The 21,468-nt window shown below is 40.8% G+C and overlaps 1 protein-coding gene across 1 annotated transcript in view; it reads left to right on the top strand.

Annotated features, from left to right (window-relative positions):
• Window positions 1-5,218: 5,218 nt before the first annotated feature.
• The window catches only part of LOC134541837 (mucin-2), a 56,222-nt gene continuing 39,972 nt past the window's right edge, over window positions 5,219-21,468 (top strand). Inside the window, exon 1 of the mRNA XM_063385533.1 lies at window positions 5,219-5,644. Within this exon, the coding sequence (XP_063241603.1) occupies window positions 5,625-5,644 (20 nt within the window). The 5' untranslated portion in view covers window positions 5,219-5,624. The remainder of the gene's footprint in view (window positions 5,645-21,468) is intronic.

Genomic DNA, 21,468 nt, shown 5'->3' with positions numbered 1-21,468 from the left:
TATCATAGGTTAATGTCATATTCACCGTCTCCACCAAACAGTGAACCAAATTTAAGCATTAATCACACGTGATAAGAAAGCCTATATCTAGGAGAAAATTTTTCTTGAAAAGATAGTTTAGTTTTACGTTTAAGCTAAGTACACAAATCTTATTATAGTCTAACGTTTTTTGCTCTGATATTTATTTTAATGCTTCCGTATTCCGGTACGTGATTAATTAGTAGATTTCAGAACAGTTTTTAGTCTCAATACATTTTTTGTTTAAGACACAAAACTTTTAAATCTTTCCAAACACAAAAAAAAAATGCCACGCAAACAGTTAAGGTTATTTTATAAATCTGTTTGTACGAGTGTAATGTTTTACGACTGTCGTTTGGCTAATAATTATTTCAGTTAATTATCATTTACTCAATTGTAAAGCTGCTTTAGAACAAATAAACAAACTTCAGAACCTTTTAAAGACTGATACCTCGCCAAAATTTCGGATCATATTCCGGCTCTATGGAGACGGTCTGCATGGTGGCAATGCGTGGCATGATAGAATAAGCATATTGCAATAAGTAATGTACCTAGCATATATACCATGCTGCGCGGAGCTCCGGGTTAACAGACATATCATACTCCGGCTCTAGGGAGGCGGGCTGCAGGGTGGCAATGCGTGGCATGTTAGAATAAGAAAAGATAAAATGAAAAAAATGCATAAAAACAAAATAAAAATACTAGAATTTAGTATTATTCATATAATGTCATTTGCTTTCTTCCTGCACGGCGGCATGTTTATTTTATTGTAAAATATTTATTGTGTTATTCACGTTTTCTTCTTTAGTTTTAGGTGCTGACTGGCAGCGGAGTGAGTGGTCAGTGTAGCCACTCACCACCAGGGGCGCTTGCGTCCCTGGTCACTAAATCCAGTCCTGGACAAATAGCAAAGCGGACCACGAGTCCAAGTGCCCAACCCCCCGCATGGTAGACTCTTTTCTACTCTGTCCAACTCTTCATCCAGACCATCTTCTGTCTCCTGTATTCTCCTACACTTAATGCATGCAAGTTTGCAGCCCGCATGACAGCGCCCAGGGTTTACCCTGTGTCTATGCAGGTTTTACCTGGGCCCAACCTATCTCTAGTTATAGTCTAGATTTAAGAGTGAGGGGAGATAGTCATGGCATCAATTGCTGCCATGGCTGGCCAATCCCCTCCTAGCACATGATGCATGCGACCCTCTCCCTCCATGGCTAATCCCAGCATGACTAGGCGTATAGGCTTCGGCCTGAGGCGCACCTAGGTCCCTCCCTAACCCGGACCCCTCCAAAATACACTTAGTTTTACTCTTAGGTTAGAAAAAAAATTGGTAGTCTGTAAAGTCGGTTTAATGAACGATAGTTTAACGCTACAACGTCATGACAAAACATTGATGAAATGATTGCATACTTTTATTAATAAAATTTAATAATTTTTATTGAATTATTACTATTTTGTATATGGATACAAAGAATGAGTGAAATGAAATCTACCATTTAATTGATAAATTTACTTTCATTTGCACTCATTAATTCGAATATGTTTATCACTTTAACGAAGAGATTATTTTAACTATAACTTTTATACATGTTTGGTATTTAACTTCTTCCAATCTGTGTTATTTTGTTAAGGGTAGGACGATGATAGGTAAAGTAGGAAATGAATGGGAGTGTTTCAAGTTTAATGTTCCTCGAAAAGGTCAAATCGATGGTTGTTCCAATCGAGTGGAAGAGAGATAGATGCGGCGCAAGCGTACAATTAGCGTAACGGGACAATGAGCGTAATGGGACAATGTGCGTAACGGGACAATGTGCGTAACGGGACAATGAGTCATCCTTTTTAGGTGCGTGCAGCCGGTTGTTCATCGATTCATTAGACGTTGTCACGTCAAAATAAAAATATTTCGGAGGTTACAATTTCATCTGTTCGAAAGCGGAAAGGTGAAGCCTGGCAACCTTTGACGGGCGTCCTGATTGGCTGCAGGACACGTGACTGGCTGCTGCTCGCGAGAGCGCGTGCGCGCGCACCGGAGGGTGAAGACAGTTGCGCAACGCCCCCGTGTTGTCGCCGCGGTGTCGATGACTTTATCACTCGCCGAGCGTGAAAATTATACAGCCGTCGGGAGCGCGAAGAGAACAGACTCCCCCCCCCCCCTTCTGCACGGAGGGAGCCCAAACACTTCCAGGTTTGCGCAAGTGTGGAAGCGTCAGTCGTCGAGCACCGGTGACGTAAAACCCATTACCGCCTCCTCGCCGTGAAAGTTTCCGCGTCGCTGGAATGCGTGCCACCAGTCTGGAGAAAAAATATCCCGGGTTGTTATTTTGTATGGCGTTCAGTTGTTACCGTCGATCTCATTCGTGGGTTCAGCGTGAGGAAGCCGCGCAGCGCCGTTGGTTGAAGCGAGCAGTGGCGGATGCAAGAATTTATTTCGGGAGAGGGGATAAATCACCAACAATGGGTTTGGACAGTTACGGCATCATTCTCAACACTGCATCACTGCCTTCGTGGGTTTGTGATTCCAGGTGTTGTAACAGCTCATCTTCCATCACTGCCTTCACCGCTATCTAGTTTTTTTCTTTTCTTCTTTTAACTTCAGGAGGGCGACATCCCCATATCCCGCCCCCTCCTTGTACGAGGGGTTGGTGGTTACAAGACCGGGAAAAGCATCAATGTGTAAGGCGTTTCTTGTAATATTAGGTTAAGCACTTGTAGTTTGTCAGCCACCATATAGAACAGCGGAATTCTAATAAAATATTTTTTTTTTTTAAGTAAATGCACCCGCCCCCTCAAAGTTACGCCCTAATACGTTCCTGGAATCAAACACGTTTTTTTTACAAGAGTGTTTGTTAATCAAAATAATTCTTTTTCCAACCACAAAGTTGTGTTTGTTGGCTACCATTAAAATCAATTTTCAGGATTTATCATGTGCCTAAATACATTCAAATTGCATCTAAATAATGTCTGAATTACATTTTGAGAATAAACCTGCTAAAATTAAATTAAAATGTAAACAGAATTCATGGGCCATATTTTTATATAACTTGTCTTGGGCATAATATTTCCTTACTAAGTAGCGCTAACAACTTTTCTAAGTTACAAAGTAATATAGTTGTTGCTATAGAAGATATGTTTCAATTACAATAACATCAAATAATAATTTACTTAATGTTTTATATTAACAAGGAGATATATAGGCTATATATTTTTACTTGCTAATGTAATTCCTGACTGTTGTTTACTAAATGCATTTCCGCCATGAATCACTAAACACGTGAATCGCCACAACACATCCTGGTTTGCGCAAGGTAAACTAGGACTTGAAGCTTGTGGTTTCTCTCACCAGAGGTGCCGCTTAATGGCGTTTCTTCGAGGAGTGGCGTTCCGCACCTGAATCTTATGTTTTTTCTTATAGGGAATCCCGAAATCCTTCCCAAAATATGCTGGGTCGGATATGTACCTGGACCATGGACAACTTCCCCCCCCCCCCCCCAATCATCATGCCTGTGCTCCGTCTTTAAGGCCCGTTCTAAAATAGCGAGAGACCGGAAAAATTCGCGGGTTCAGTGGCCTCCAGGATAGACTCCAATATCCTCTACACACTCGGGCAAATGCCAACTGTTCATTGGCTCCTGACCTGTGAGTCGTCTCGACTGGGTGGCCTGTGATTCGACACTTCAATGAGTGAGGGTCTCTAATTGGCCCTCAGTCCTCCAGATTAACAGTGGACCAATGGCAGAAGCAGCACTGAGGTATAATTATTTGAATTTTAGCATAACACGAATTGAACCCGCGAATTTTTCAGGTCTCTATCAATAGCACGGAAACGGAGACGGATCACGTAAACTGACACGGATGCGTTTTGTTACAAAGAAATTTTTTTTCTGTACTACTTTTACAAAAGATGCCTTTGGAAACCACTTGCTAAGAAATAGTGTGTAATGCTACAAGAAATATATTGTAACTTTGTAAAACACATGGCTATGGTTATTTTTCAATATGTATATGAAATACTTTTTTCTCTCGAGATATTACTGAGTATTTCTCACGAAAATTGGCGCATAATTTTATATTTTAATTGATATTTCATTCAACGATTCATTTGAACGATGGAAAAGATAACCGAGTGTTAATAGTTTGACTTTTTGGTTTTATTATGCTTATTAATGTGGGAAGTTAGTATGTATTGAAAAAAAAAAAAACTATCGAGGGAACGGTTTACAACTATTAAAGGTACTGGGACAACACAAAGCATTAATGCCCGTGTAAGAATCCGAATTCTGTATAACTCGAAGTCTATTTTGCAGTGGTTTACGTGTAAATGAGCAAATTAAAAAAAAAAAAAAGAAATGACAGAGTGGAGCTGCTCCGTTTGTAAACAGACTCGCGTGGCATTGTTTACTCGCACTGGACATGATAGTCGTGTAGGCAGTGCGCAGGAGACGAGAGACGGGGACGCACCACAACGCCGAAATACCACAACGCCGAACGTACAATAACGCCGAAAACCATAACGCCGAATGCGAAATTGACTAAAACGCCGACAGCTAGAAAACTACTGTGTACCACAACGCCGAAATACATTAACGCCGAAATATGTCATTGCAGGACTGCCACAAAAGTTAGGTTAGGTAAGGTTAGCACACAAATTCATTCAGTTGTTTTTCATTTTGCTCCTGTGGACCACCCCCCCCCCCCCCACACACACACACCCCGCAGCAACATTTTTCGGCGTTACTGTATTTCGGCGTTGTGGTACACAGCAGTTTTCTAGCTGTCGGCGTTGCGGTCAACTTGGCATTCGGCGTTGTGGTATTTCGGCGTTATTGTACGTTCGGCGTTGTGGTAACTCGGCGTTGTGGTACACAGCAGTTTTATAGCTGTCGGCGTTGTAGTCAATTTGGCATTCGGCGTTATGGTATTTCAGCGTTATTGTACGTTCGGCGTTGCGGTATTTCGGCGTTGTGGTAACGACCCACGCGAGACTCGTGACGGGTCTCCCGGGCGCAGGGGGAGTCTCCGAGAAGCCGTCGGCGTCATTGAATTGCAAATACCTTCTCCGTCCGGACGCTGCTGAGGACGTCTTCGGGCACGGGGCGTACGGGCGGGGCGCGCACTTTCACCGCCGGGGAGAGGAAGGGGGGGGGGGGGGTCGTAAAAGGAAAGAGTACGCCGCGCCGGTCCTTCACTTCCAGACGGGGCCGCGGACGACGCCGAAGAGAGCCTCCCGCAAGCCTCAGCCACCGCCGCGGGACCGACCTTTTCTGGGTCATCGGGGGACTCGCCGCGTTATAAAACCAGTTGCCGCGGACCGCCAGCTCCCCAGACTCCACGCGGCAGCCGGCGCGGAAAGTGCTCCGAGAACGGGTCTCGCCATTTTTTTTTTTTTTTTTTTAACTTTTTTTCCTCCCCCAACCACTCCTTCCCCCGCGGCTCTAAAGCCCTTCCTCCTCTCCCACTCCTCGGCCGTCGAGGCCGGACCGCGGATTCTCCCTCCGGGACGTCTTCGGCGTCCCTCGTGAGACCGGCAGTCCAGTGCCGTCGCCGCCGTGCGCCCATGCTGAGCGGCGCGAGGAACGACCCTTCTGCCTGAACTGCTGCGCGCTGCCATGGCGGGAGCCCTGCTCAGGTGAGTCCCCTCGCCCCCAGGCCCCCAGGCCCCCAGGCCCCCAGGCCCCCAGGCCCCCCGCTGCCTCCCTCGCGCGAGTGCCGCCGCGACACTCGCGGCTGGTCCGGGTGGTTGTTGCAGCTCCACACACCTGAATATTACTGTGAACTTTGGCATATCGCCGCCTGAGTATTGGAGGGTTCTATGTCCACTTTTTAGGTTTTTTATGCTATGGACACGAAATTAATATTAGTATTCATTTGTACTATATCCACACACGTCTACGCACATAAAAATGTTTGTTCTTAATTTAAGACCAATATTATTTTGTTCTATGTCATGATATTCATAGTTGTTTGAACTTTCAAATGCTTATATCTCAGTTCCGACTTCAATGGACATACAACACTCCAATTCTCAGGCGACGATATGAGGAGCCTTAGATTACACCGTGTCTGGAGTGAATTTTTAAAAACCAATCAATTCTTATTGTATCACTTCATCCAAGTTCATTTAGGAGCAAAGACGGCTGAATCAGATAAACATACGTCGTGCTTTGATGTCTGGACAGTTCTCTGGACACGCCCTTCAGCCAGTAGCGAACAAAGACAAGAAGGGTTCAACACCCAATCACGTGCGATCAAATACAGAAGGCGAGAAGCCACTGAGTAACGGGCACACTTAAAGTGATTTTTGTTTATTAATAGGACAGTTGAGTCTGGACTGGAGCAAAAATAATCTTGTGCGATGATGTATCCCTACGCGCTGGGGTTCATTTGAGTTGAGTGGACCACGTGCTGTCATATTGTGCACATAAAACGTAATTTTTTACTCGCAGTGACATGAAGTGGTTTTATTTAAAGGTTGGTTTATTACGTGATTGTAGCCTATAGATTGTGCGAATGTAGTTTTAACGTTATTCCACAAGAGTGTCACTGGGATTTAAATTAGTTTTTTTAGAGATGGGAATTCACTTTCTTAACAATTGTTCTTACTTATATTGTATTTAGGCAAAGTATTACCTAGCCCCATGGAACGTATACCATTTATTGAAATGAGATACTGACTGATGTGCTTCAAGAGCATAAAAGGAATTAATGAAGAATGAATAAGGGGTTGGGATATGCGGAGTGCCACAGTAACGTCCGTAATAATTATTATAATAATATGTATACTTATACTAAAACGTTATGAGAGCTTAGTCTTATCTGCCAATTAACAAAATTAAAAATTTGTTATTTCAGAAAACACAAAATATACACAGTAAAAAAACAAAATAATCTAATATAATTGCGTCATTAAATGTACACTTCTTTAAACAAAACAGTAATAGACAATTATATTTATTAATCTAAGTTTAACGTTTTAAATCCCCAAAAAGGTTCTTTTTTAATCTATAAAAATGCTATATATACACTTCAAGTGTATCAATTATTAGAGAAAAATAAATGAACATAACATGACAAAAAGCTACAGATGTATGTACTATTAGGCATAATATATATCATAATTACATAACCACTTACATTTACATCTGCCCCGGCTTCGCATAGATGCGATCTACTAATGTGGCATATGTAGATTTAATAAGTAAGAACTTTTAAGTATCAAGCGTCTTTAGGCTATATGACTTGATAAGAAATATCGAGATGTATTTAAATTTGAATTTAATAAGAATTTATTGTACAAATAAACATTCCGGAAGAAATTCTCTGAATGATGGGGGAATCCACATCAAAACCCATTGTGTGGTTTAGAATAAGTAATAAAAACAGACAGACGAGGATTTCGACTTTGTTTTATACTATTCAAATATGTGCATAGACATAATATTAGTGAAATAAGAGAAGTAGCCAAATTAGGAAGACTTAATTAAAGTAATGTGGTTATCGGACCTTCGTAGCGCTGTCGGAGCAAGGAGAACTGGGTTTGAGTCCCGGGAGAGGCATTGGTGTACATTTATAAATGTCTAAAATTGATCACATACACGACAAAATCAACAAAACTGTCAAAATGCCAACAATACGTTATAAAGAAGGCGAATTGTTGGCTCGATGGTGATTAAATAAATTTAAATAATAAAGACGAAGGCGTAGCGGTAAGACATTGGATTTGTATTTCAGAAAACCTGGTTTTGAAATCACCGTTAGACAATCCTGATTTCCCCATGGTTTGCCCATGGTTTTCCGATATGACTCTTCCATTATACAGGATAAGACCCAACTCTCTTGGTCTGTGTTTGTGTAGGTATGCCATGTCTAATGACCTCGATGTCAAAGAGACGTTAACACCAAATAAAAAAAAAATATTTGAGCGAGTCTTTTAGTACTGCCAGTGATGTGTAACATCTAACCTCGGTAACTAAAAAATTCATGTGTTCTCAAGTTGGAAATACACGAAATTTGGACACGAAATTTAACGTGGAATTCTTTAAAATAATGCCGAGCGTGATACATTTACGCAAAATGTGTTTTCAACTACATTTCTACGCGAGTCACACGTAGTTTCCGCAACCTCCGCCTAGCATTCGCTGCCGGAGCAGCTACGTCAGCCATTGAATCATTCGATTTCCAGAGCGAAAGGTTAAATTATAATTATAATGGAACGGCTCCGATAAAAGCGAAATAGACTTGAAAAAAATACTGTACCCTGGCTTTGGACCTGATTTTCGACAAGGAATTTTATTAAAATAATTCTCATCTTGTTAAAATTTATTAAAAAGTTAATGGTATAACGTCTCCCTTTGGCTTTGTGAAATTTAGTTCGCGCCATCCGTGGCAGATAGCAGCACCATGGTTACACTTCAATGTTCATTCGACTTCAATTCCATTCTCGAAATTTCCTTTCAAATGCCGTATACCGGGTGCTAAAACGTTCCAATTAAAAAAAAAAAGTGTTATGATTAAATCAGTGGGGGTCCAAAATTTGGCTCAGCTGCTTTTGGAAGGAGCGGTGTATGGGACATGTGGTAAAATACTAAACGTACTACGTTGCCACACCCGAGCACACATAATTACAGTGTGCAGAGCTTCAGAATAAGCCACGCGATTTAAAAACTGCTCTAGATGTCCGATTGGGGTCTGTTTACGAAAAGCATTTAAGAATGCGCTGAGGGTGGGTGGGTAGTTCTGTTAACGGATTTATTTTTTGAAGTATATTTTTTTAAGGAGAGTGAAGATGGCTGAAAGTCGTGTTTACAGAATAATTGTTAGATATGAAACGCCTGGTACAGATTCTTGAAAGCACCCAAGGGCCTTGTATTACACCTTTAATCTTCATTTATCCGCCATGTAACGTTATGGTTACCACTCAAATTTCTAAGTTGTCCAATGCAAGACTAGGAGACTGCGCGTCAGTCCACAGCCTTGCACTTAGAGGCGACACTACGCTAGAAGCCCCAGCGAGCGTCGCTCTTATCATCCCGCCTCACTAACACACATACACCCATGCCTAGGCGGACCCCTTAAAATAAGGAACGAACATTTACACTTTGCTAGTATACCATAAAATTTTTAGTGATAGGGCAAGTTAGGACCTTTACTATGTTTAAATTTCTCGTCAAGTTTCAGGTTGATTCAAATTATATTTGCTTCAAATGGTTTGAACCAATATTGTAGTAAGCTCTTGGACGATTTCTTCAAAGGGTGTCTCACCCTATCGAAGCTCTAACATCAAGTTTGTCCGATAGAGCACAGCAAAATCGTAAAATAAATTTAAATTATTGTTTAAATGTTATTATTTTAGCGACGGAAGTAATTATAAAGTACCACTTATGTTATATGACAAAGTCTCGGCAATAAATAAGTTACCCAGTCTTAACTAAAAATTGTCAATACAGTGCAATATCACAAAAACCCAGTAAGTTAATACATTTTTTAAAAACACTTTCACCACTGAAAACTAATACGATATTTATTTGCACGTTTAGAAAATATCGTGGAATAAAATTATATGAATGCACATCAGTTTATATAAAGTTATCTTCATATGTAATGAAAAAATAATGCAATATTATGCAGCATTCTGCGGAGAGAACAATCTGATTGGTTTAAAACATTCGGAATAGGTATTAAAGACTACTTAGGGCAGGTTCTAAACAAAGATAGATGAATACTGTTACGAAGTTATTGCATTTTGGTAACCTCATTTGCCATTAAATTTTCTTGGACAGGTCGAAATGGAAAAAAAAAAATGACGATAAACATGATGCTGTTAGAGTTATTTTAAACGAATTTCTCGGCTGAGCGTCAGACAGTTTGTCGGGAAGGGGAAAAAAAAATGAATGGCTAGTATACGTTACTCCTTTAGCAGAAGATGAAAAAAACCCTTCCGCGTCTCTGAAAGGGTTATGTGCTTTTTAACATCTACCGAAATAAGAACTGCCTTATAGGCTACGTATTTATGTTTCGATTTCGAATATTTTAATAGTTTCAAGTCATCGACGCCACGCTACAAGCAACGCGACTAAAGCCAATTTCGATGTCGACATAGAGGCGACGGAATATCGGTCCGAGCACGGGACTAGCGTGTGACGTCATACCCAGGTGAAGGTCCGCGTGACCGAGGTCGTGACGAAACCAAGGAGATAAGATCCGGTCTGCACTCGGCGCTGCCGCAGTTTTGCAACTGTTAAATTGTTATTGGGGGAGGGGGGGGGGGGGGGTCCGCAACTACGTCGACAGTGTGCTTGCATGTTCGCGGGCATTGTGTGTGGCGTGATTTGGATATTTCCCACCTGTGGATGACGTGTCTTTAGCCCAGCCTTGCTTCGTCGATTGAGCGAAGCCTTGTAAAATAACTTTCACCAACGGTAAAACGGAAATGTTTTAACGCGGATAAGTAACAGCAAAACATACTATATAAGCAAAAAAAAAATTAAATCGAATTCCTTATTATAAGCAAACTTTCTATTATTGTGTATTATGTCTGGCAATACATTAGTATTTGTACATGTACGATGTTATACTGGCAGTTCTCTTAAATTAATTTTTTTATGTGTTTATCTTTCTTTTACAATGCAACCGTAGCTAGAGCTCCCTATCAATTTCTTACATTAGAAACTTACAGCAAACTTACCAACGTTTCTGTATCAACGTAATTGTATCAACGTTTCGCTCTCCATTGCAGGAAAGCATCTTCAGAATTAGAAAAATCCACTCATAGCTAGAATATGGCAGCCCTGCTGCCTCCTAGCTCTCAATTGATTTCTGGGAGGAGGGGGAGATGTTAGACCAGCCATCTTCTCGCTCTCAGTTGATTACTCAACCCTGAAGATGCCTGCTGCAAAGCAGAGCGAAACGTCGGCACAATCTACCTCTTGGATGCGGCTTGACCTCGAAAGTCAACAGAGTTCCTTAGACAATGCCGCTAGAGCCTGAAACCACCTCGACAGAACAGTTAAGGGGATGTCTCCCATTTCAGATCGCGATTTTAAATTTACAGTAATCACAGATAAAGTTGTCGACTTTTTAAATGGTTTAACTTTCACGAAATGAAAACTATATACATCGCATACCAATTTTCATAATTAGCTGCCGAAGTTACATTTTTCAACGTTCTTGGGCAGTACGAATAAGGAGAGATTTTAATGGATTGCAGAATCAAAACACTTTAGGTTTAACTGCAATTTTCCTGGCTACTTCATGATATGGGTTGCATTTCTATCACAAAAAAACTTATTTTATGTTGCATGGCTGTCATAATCCTCACAAATTTGAGAAGTTTGAAATTCCAGGTGAAATTAAATAATATTTTCTGAAATAAATTCTAACGATTTCTCGAAGTAGCCGGTATAATTGCAGTTAAACCTAAAAAAAAAAAAAAAAAAAAAAGTTTTAGTCCTGTTTTCCATTTTGTTCTCCTTAGTTGTACTGCACAAAGACTTCTGAAAAAAATGTAATTATGGCAGCTAATTATGCAAAAAAAATTGTGTGCTATGTGTATGTTTTTAAATTTGTGAAAGTTAAACCATTCGGAAGTCCACATGTTGGTCCGTGAATGCTGGAAATGCACAATGATGACCGGGAACGGGAGACACCGATATGTCCGAGACCCGCGCGAGCGAGACAGCAGGGGCGGATCCGAGATGATGGGCCGGGGATGGGACAAACCAAAAATTTTTTTAAACACATACGTAAATTTTAGAACATTTAGGATCGAAATATTCAATACATTATATTCGTGGTTAATAAAATTCCTTTTGTCTATAGTAGCACCGCGGTGAAATAATTCTTCGGTCAGTTTGGTGAACTATGATGAGGAATTAGGAGATAATCTAAAAAATTATTCAGGGTTCGGGGAGGGGGAAGGTGGCATGCCACTTCCCCCCCCCCCCCTCTGGATCAGCCAATGAGCGGGAGAGCTGATGGGAGGTTTCTCCTTTGAGGCGGGCGAGGTCGCCGCTGATTGACCAACAGGCGGGGGACTCCACGCCCGTGTGACTCGCGCCTGCCCTGCCCTGCCCTGCCCTGCCCTGCCCTGCCCTGCCCTGCCCTGCCCTGCCCTGCCCTGCCCTGCCCTGCCCGCCAGGAATGCCAACGCACCAGTCAAGTCCGACCTCCCCCCCCCCTTCCCCCCACACGGGGGCAGCACGCAGCTTCCGCTTACACAATTAAAAAAAAAATCTTAAATTTAAGAAGACCGTTGGGTTACAGATTATCAAGTGATCTTCATAAATGTATCATTATCAGCCATTAGTGCAGCCTTAGTTTGCTTATTAATAATAATAAAAAATATTGTAAGTCACTTTTAGTAATATAAATTAATAATTTTCATCTTATTCTATCTTATTAGTTTACGTATTTTTAATGTGAATTCAATAGTGAATTCCTTTATGTATCATTTTTTTTTAAATTTATTATTTCTACTTTATTCACTTTTCAATGTGTTGTGTATGATTGCTTGGATATCTGCGTCTACTCTTCAAATTGTATTTTTTTAAATTTTTTTTTCTATATTTGTGTTATTTGCATTTGTTTTATAAGTGTATACTGCCGACCTATTTTGGAATATTTCTGTTGGCCGGCGCTTGGTAAATGTGTAAATAAACAGATTGTCTTCGTCAATTTACGAATAAAAAGTTCACCTAACTACTTTAAATATGAGCACGCAAGATTAATCTTGGCACACAAGCAAAACATATAAAAATTTGTTAAGACTACTGCAAAAAACGTAACAATTTCTTTCGCAAGTGTGTTTACGCTGTTTGCCAAACAGAACAAACAGAACTCGGAAGTCGAAATACGACGTATTTTATACAAAGTTCCAGTTATTTGAAGTTACGAACATTTCTTAGGTTATTTGAGGTGAATTCTTCGTTTAAATTTCCTTAAAATTTCTGTAATTTCGGACAGTATAGGGGATATTTCGTTTCTGCAAGCCATCGCCGCATGTACATCTCGCAGTGCCAGTCGCTGGCAGAGTTTCATGTTCGTTTACCAAACATTACAATGTAACAAAAATAATTTACTACCCATCACTGTATAGGCTACTAACTAAACAATAAAATACATAATGCAGGTTCACAATTATTACAACAATCTACTTTATTCGCTATTACTCCCTCCCCCTCCTCTCGTCAACATCGAGTACCCCACTCATGAGTGTTGCACGTTTCGTTACGCTCCGATTAGTCATCGCATCCACTTACCCTGCCAGCTGTAAAAAGGCGTTGCTTCAAAACTTTTTAAAAAGTTACATACCACATTCAATTTTTTTTAAAAAAAGCGTGGTAGCAACTAACTATAGTTAAATATTAGGTTAAGTTTTTCAAACAAAAAAAATGTTGTTGGGAATAGTTTTCTATATCCTCGATACCTACTTAAGGGTTAAAATAGAGAATGTCTTTTAATATTATTACTATTCAGTATTACAGTAAGTTCTATGTTAGCTGTGAACAATAAGAAAACTGCCTTGGTACTCGTACCTACGTAACGAGCAATAGTAGTATAGTATAGTAATATAGTAGTTTTATTGTCCAATTTGACTACAAAAATATACAATTATATTATTGTACATGTAGTATAGGACTCGTCAAGAATATTAAACATTATGAATACACATTTAAGTACAACCATATACACATAAACAAAAATAATATTAAAAAACAAATAATGTACATCATAACATATTAATAATAAATTTTTAACATAGTTTTGCTTCCATAAAATCATTAATAGAATAAAAACTGAATTACAATAGCAAATCTTTCAGTTTTAATATATGAAAATTATTTTTTGTTCTAATCAAATAATTATGTAAATTGAAATTCTGCAGTTCATTCAACTATGAATGAGAAAATATAAATAATTAATAAATGTATAACGATGGTAGTGTTGACACCTAAGCTTTTGAAAAGTTGTCTGCATGAGGTACGATAATTTACATGCATTATTATACGTATAAATATTTTCTGTATTTGAAAAATTTTAGATGCGTCCGTGGAATTACCTCAAAGTATTATTCCATATCGTAAGTGAGGTTCAACATAACCAAAGTAAATAATTAAAAATAAATAAAGACACTAAAGGGCGGTTTAAACGCAACGGTTTACTGCACGCCTGTTAGTTCGTGCAAAACGTACGGTAAAAACGTTCATTTCGTGGGGTGTTTGTACTTCCCAACTTTGCCTAAACTATCCACGTTAAGGGGCCCGCCTCGTCAGGGGTGTATGTGTGTTAGTGAGGCGGGATGATAAGCGCGACGCTCGCTGGTGCTTCCAGCGCGGTATAGCCTCTAAGCGCAAGTCTCTGAACTGGCGCGCATTCGTCTCGTCGTCACAGGATAACTGTGAAATTTGAGCGGTGACCGTAACATTATATGGTGGAGAAATGAAGATAAAGGTGTTATGCAAGCCCCTTAAGTGCTTTCAAGAATCTGTACTGATTGTTTTATGCCTAAAAATTACTCTGAAAACACGCGTTTTAGGCATTTTAACGCTTCTAAAAATACAGTTTAAAAACTTAATCCGAAATTAAAAGTACTTTTCGGTCCTCAGCGAACTCTTAAATGCTATTCGTAAATAGGCCCCACTCGGATATCTTGAGTAGTTTTGAAATCGCGTTGTTTTTCCTGAAGCTCTGCACACCGTATGTGTGCCCAGGTAGGCGGGCCCCTTAAGTTCCAACCTTCACGGACCAGTTAAAGGATATCAGTAATGGAGGAAGCTCCTTTCAGGTGGACTGTCTATTTTTGTGCAACAGCATCAGGCCAGGAGAAGTAGAAAAGCAGGAACGCAGCGCTCAAGAGAATGCTGTTTTCACTCGACGACTGGCGCAGTTATCTACGGCTGGGTTGCAGTGCGCACAGTCAGTTATTTAGCTAGGTGATGTACAATTAAAAAAACAACAGTAACCGTAACAGTAACAGTAGTAACAGTAGGTCGAGCGCACAAGATCTGACCGCCATGGTTTCGAACCTACTTATTCACAGCAACCCACAACACACGTGCTCATAGGTTGAAATGAATATATTTTGTTTTTGTTACGAACGAATGGTGTTACAGTCAATGAGAGTAAGTAGGAAGCCATTTTGGTGGGATCAGAGAACATTTTATATTTATCAATCATACTGTGGCAAGAAATTGCGAGACATTGCAATGCTCAGGTGTAATTCATACTTATAAAAAGGTCACTAGCAATTAATGTAAATAAAATAAAATTATATATTTCATAGTAAGAGGTTAACTAAAAATGTTACCTAACCCAAATTAATTTATACCTATCTTATAAAACTGCGTAACATAAATTTCTGGTCAGATGTCACGTGATAAATATAGTTATTTACTAGCATTACGAATATATGGTGGATACATCGCGAAATTTCGTTGGCTAAAATCAACAGTAAAATATTAATTTTGAACCCATTTCACCCAGGTCGTGTGCACAGTCGTGTGAATGGCCTGTTAAGTACTCGTGAACCCAGCCTTAGAGTTGGTAACGTCATACATTAAAAAAAAAACACGTTTTTGAGACAGTCTATTTCGCCTTCCCAATGTTACGATTTCTCGCCACACGAAGAAGTTTTGTCCTATCAGTCATCGGAAAAAAAAGGTCTCATCGTTAGAGAACGAAAAAAAAAAGTAAATAAATAAATCGCGATTTCATTTCGCGATGGGCAAAACTTGAAAAAAAACCTACGCCTTTGAAGTTGCTTTTTTTCTATTGGCTCACTGTTCACGTGGACGGCGACGACCCTAGGCCAATGAGAAACCCTCAAACAAGAAAGCATCGAATCTCAGGCCAAAAAACCGAGACGACATACAAGTCAGCAGCCAAAGGAACTGGCGTTATTTTTTTTCCGAGTGTATCGGAGGAATGTGTAGTTCCATCCTGAAGGTCATCGGAAACCCCTGGTACTCATCGCTAGGGTCAGGCATTTGTCGCGAATAAATCTGAACGCCTATTAGACTGCAACAAGGTATACTCGCACCAGCGGTTTCTTCCTTGTGATTGGCGGCCGTCGGCGAGAGAAGTCGTCGCCCTGTTTGACCGAGCCTCTCAGGACGCGTTTGCTTCCGCACTCGATGGTTGTGATTGGTGGTTTAGCAATCGACTTGTGCCTGAAAAACCACTCGCTCAATCACGAAACACGGACGATGCTACAGTGTTTTTTTTAATCTTTCAGCTAGTCTCGGAATCTTTTCGCGAAATATGCGTGCCTCTACGTCATCGCTCGTTCGGTTTTGACAAGACGCGGGTCCTGCCGTCCACACGCTATCGTGTGTTTACTGCACCGGTCGCGTGTGAACCGGGCCTGAGTGTTAAATGAAATGCCACACACACTGTCCCCGAGCACGGTTTACAGTTAGAGTGGCGTTTGGCGGGAGGGGAGGGAGGGGGGTAGGCGGGTGGTTGCATTGCCCAACGGACCGGGTTGCGGCGGTAGCCTTGGCATTTCGAACCCGTTTGTGGCGAGTCGCGCAACGGGGGCGCCTTTCCTTGCAGCCGCCTCGCCGGCGCTGTCGCCCCGCCAGCCACGCCGAGGTGCTGCCTCGATGGCAGGCCTTCTTTCCACAGACGAGAGAGCCAAACTCCCGATCGTGCATCTTCGGTTCTTTTTTTTTTTTTTGTTCATTGTAAATAAATATGGCGGTGTCGATAAAAGGAAAGACCATAAACAAGGCAACGGTATTTATTTGTACGCCGCCATATTTTTCGTTTGCCGTGTGGTCCGTGAATGTTTATTTTGGACAACTAATGATAACTAATTGTCAATTAGGTTAGGTTAGCTACATTATAAATACTTTAAAACATTGTGGACGGTTGATTTGGTTAGGATAGCTACATTAAAGCTACTGTGAAATCATGTAAAAGATTTCCTAGCCCTGGATAGCTACATATTAAAAAGTTATTTGCTAAGCAACCATAAAATGATTTTACAGTATATTTAATGTAGCCATACTTACCTAATATAACCAACCATCCACAACGTTTTAAAGTATTTATAAATATTAAAAATCTACATTTTTGCCTAAATTTATTTCTTTATCTATCTTCTCACCTGTCACAGGTGTGAGATAGTTATATAAAAAAACACGCACGTATTCGAATGAAACGTTGTGTCAAACGCAATCGGTGGAGAATTTTCGGAGATTTAAGATTTTTAAAGCGAACGAAAATTTAAATTATTGTTTGTATGTATTTATTTTAAGAAATTTCTATCTTTTCTTTAACTTGAAACTAAATTTTTGATGTCACCATCAATAAACGGCACATCTTGTTTGGTGGGCATGTTCCGCTCGCACAGTTACGCCCCCTGCAGCAGCCGCTGTGGTCGGGTCGGCGCCGGACAAAGACGCCGGCGAGGGTTCGCAGGTAGCGACGCCGGGGCGTCTATTAGCACCGCCGCCATGGCTTTCTCCCCTCCCCTCCCCCACCTGACGGCGTCGTGACGACCGAGGCGACAAACTCGGATTACTTCCCGGGCACGACGCGGGTTACGCCTTGCGCCTCGACCGCCGTTTCGTAACCCGTCCCTCGGGAGAGACATCTTCAGCCGACCTTCTCCCCCTCCCCCCACCACCAGGGCGGGAGGCTGTTCCTGGTCGCAGTTATTAGCGCGGTCCCCCCCGAGACTCGGGGGTTTCGTCACGTCACGTTTAATTCGCGCGCCGAGAGCACGCTTCCCTCGATGTGTGTCAGCGCTTCCCGCCGTTTCTCGTTTCCTGCTCGTTGCGTCACTCAGCCCGAAGGACGCAGACACAATCCCAAATGCTCGTGGAAACCTCACGTGTTCACCACGAAACTAGAAATAAATAGCCCGTCTGTGGGCTGTGGGTTTTTAGTCCTGGCCCCACCTGCTCTGAGGATTGTCTTCAAGCGAAGTCGTTCCCGAGAAGCCTAAGATGTAGTCTACATCAAGTTCTGTCCCTGCCCACGAACACGCCCGAATATTCGCCTTCGGCCAACCTCGGGATTTGTTTTATTTTTTGCGCAGGAAAAATGTAATTCAAATATTAAAATGTGGTCGGTTAGGTTAGCTACATTGAAACACTTTAAAACACTATGGACGGTTAGTTAGGTTAGTATGGCTACGTTAAAATTAACAGAGAAATATAAATAAACCCGAGGTTGGCGGAAGGTGAATATTCGGGCGTGTTCGGGCAGGGACAGAACTTGATGTACATCTTAGGCTTCCCAAGTCGTTTACCTCTTCCCTGCCTGAAACCAATGCTGACACAACTCATTAAAACATAAAAAATTCCCTATTTATTTATTTTCAATCAGGGACGTAGTCATGGGGGAGATTCCTTCTCTTCCAGGATTTAAAATGGGCTACAATAGTGTATTTTCTCTCCAATATAGTCGGATATGCCTCATACACAGAATCGGCAGGAATTGTTAGTCTCTATTTAATTCTGGTTTGCACACGTGTTAATGCAAGCATGCATTTCATACATACGTGATATGAGTGTTTCATGTATTTAATTATATATATACAATATATATATATATATATATATACAATATAACTTGTTTCAACGAAATCACCAAACAATTAACTTAAGAAATAGAAGTATTAAAACATTTTTAAAAATATTTAAAATTTCCAGTTTTATTTTCTGAAGCAAAATCGTTACTTAAATGTCTATATGTTAACGTTGGCGATCTAGATGTCTACTGTTCCGTGAGATTTTAGCGTGTCAATAAATTTTCTTTTTGAAAATTCCATTATAAGGAACAGCTGATCGTAAGAAGAGATTGGATTGTCACGCCGGAGCCCCCACCGGCTACGACGCCGTCTCGAGTTGGAAAGTGACAAGCATCGGGCTCTGCGGTGCGGGCCTCAAGTGGAACAATAAACAATTATACAAATGTTTGTTCCGCCCCTGCGACGAGAGATTCATCACTGCGATGGGGTCGACGGTGGTTATTACGTCGAGACCTGGCGGTCTCGACTCCGGGTGCAGTGACCTCGGGTAGAGAGAGGCGCCCTTGAGGTCCTGCGGTGGTTTCACGTTGCCTTCCGTTGTCCTGAACCCGCCCGAACTTCGCCCCGCCCCGCCGGACTGAGCGACCGGACACTCGCCACTGTAAGCCGTCGAGAAACCTAAGATGTACATCAAGTTCTGTCCCTGCCCAAACACGCCCGAATATTCACCTTCGGCCAACCTCGGGATTTGTTTTATTTTTGCGCAGGAAAAATGAATTCATATATTAAAAGTGTTCGGTTAGGTTAGCTACATTAAAACACTATGGACGGTTAGTTAGGTTAGTATAGCTACATTAAAATAAACAGAGAAAACTAAATATATATAAATTAACCCGAGGTTGGCCGAAGGTGAATATTCGGGCGTGTTCGGGCAGGGACAGAACTTGATGTGCATCTTAGGCTTCCCGTAAGCCGTCGCTATTCCCCCCCCCCCCCCTGGGCGTGTTCTGCATGTATTCTTCCACCCACTTCGATGTCGACAACAAGCCAAACCTTGAAAAACATCTATATATTTCATACTTAAATTACATCTGAAACTCCCACCCGAAACAAGTCATAATATTCGGGATGGATGAAATTGCTTTGACAGTGCTTTCTAATAAATGCATTTCTCTCAGTTAACTAGGCAGTTTGGGTTGACTAGTATTGTGTTGGTTTAATTTTTTTTTTCAACCATTAAACTACATCAAGTAATTTACGAGGAGGAACATAAATTATACAATTATTTTTCAAGAATGTAACCTTGACGGAGTATCAAGCGAAATTTTTGACATGCCACAGAGCTTATTTATAAAGCAGTATTTCCTTATTCCACGTTAATAAAACATGCTATGATGGTGGAGGGAAAGTGGCTGTGGTATTTGACACGGATTGGTCTAGCTGATCGCTTCAATTCCTGATACAAACGCACTGCGTTTTCAAACCTAAATTGAAAACACAGATTTGAAGGAATTGTAACGTGTTATAACGGGAAATACATTAACGAGGTCATGAAGTTGATCCAACGCTGTCACAAGCGTACATAGAGCAAGACTAGACAATATTAAATTACTTGTTAGACTTGCCAGCAGTGACGATTTATTGAAAACGAGTGATGATGAAACCAATAACATTCATTGTTGATACCGTTCCCGTTGATACTGTGGCCCAGTGCTAAATTATTACTGTTTATTGTTTTTTTCAACTTCAACTGTTGAAAGAATTTAACGTTTCAGCAGTTTCATTCTAATGCAACCCCCATTACTTTCATGTGGAGTCGTGTCCGAGTTGAGTTAATGGATGTAGATTCGGTGACACGCGGCATGTCAGGAAACTTCAAGGTGCGTTAAGCGAGGTTCTCCGAGGTTTACGAGCGCGACATGAATGGGAAGTGAGGGACAGTTGTACGGCCGTGACATTTCAAGGGGGTCCAAGGTTCACATTCCTCTTTGAAAAGGTGGCCAGCTGCCGCGCCAAGGCATTCAGTACCCGTTCCTGTTCCTGTTCCTGTATCTACAGGAATTCCTGCCGACCACGTCTGTATGCTTGTTCCCACCCACAGCTCTACCCTCGACCTACAACATGGCAAAAACATATCTGTTCAGTCCGATATCCTTATACTGAAGTGTGCGTTTAAATTGCCATGTACTCTCTCTTCCCGATGCACGATGTCTTCTATCAGCGCTGTCCTTGCTTGGGTGCCAGAATCACGTAAAGAGCACAACATGTTTACTCGTAGACACAACTTCGTAACTTATTGGATTGCTTTAAATGTAGGTACTGTTAAATATGTCAACAACTAAATTTCCAAAATAATTATACTGGTAATAATTCGTATCTATTCACGTGTTCTCTATTGAATAATTAAGTATATGGTTTTTCTAAATCTATGATTGAACAGGAAATGGTGCAAACAAATTATATATATTATTGTAAAGAGAACAGTTTGAAATAAATTTGTGATAGCGTATGTTTCATGTGAGATCAACAAAAATGTTCCATAACAAAATCAGTCCATGAGAAACCATCATGTACCTCAGAAGTATATTTAGAAGATTGTATTTAAGTGTGATAAACGTATTTAAGGATGATTGAACTATTTAATACACGTTCTACAAGTCTCTACTGAAGAATTCCATGATAATTCTTGAAGAAATATTATATTTCACGGATTGTAATAAGATTATTGAACTTTTTAATCGCCGCACGAATTTTGACAAGACCAGGATATAAATGCGATCGTATAGTTGAAGCATACGATAGAATAAAATGCCGTCGAAGAAATAATTTTAATTTTATTTTTGCTAATCCTTCCCCCCCCTCAAAAAAACATTACGATGAACAATTAAGGATAACGTTTTTCTTAGTGAGGCCTCAAGTATTCCATAAAATACCACTGATTGTACATAACTTTAATATGACGTATTGCTGTATAG

The sequence above is a fragment of the Bacillus rossius genome (genome assembly GCF_032445375.1).
Source record: "Bacillus rossius redtenbacheri isolate Brsri chromosome 4 unlocalized genomic scaffold, Brsri_v3 Brsri_v3_scf4_2, whole genome shotgun sequence".
In the NCBI taxonomy this organism is placed as follows: Eukaryota; Metazoa; Arthropoda; class Insecta; order Phasmatodea; family Bacillidae; genus Bacillus; species Bacillus rossius.
This window is presented reverse-complemented; position numbering and strand designations above follow the sequence as displayed.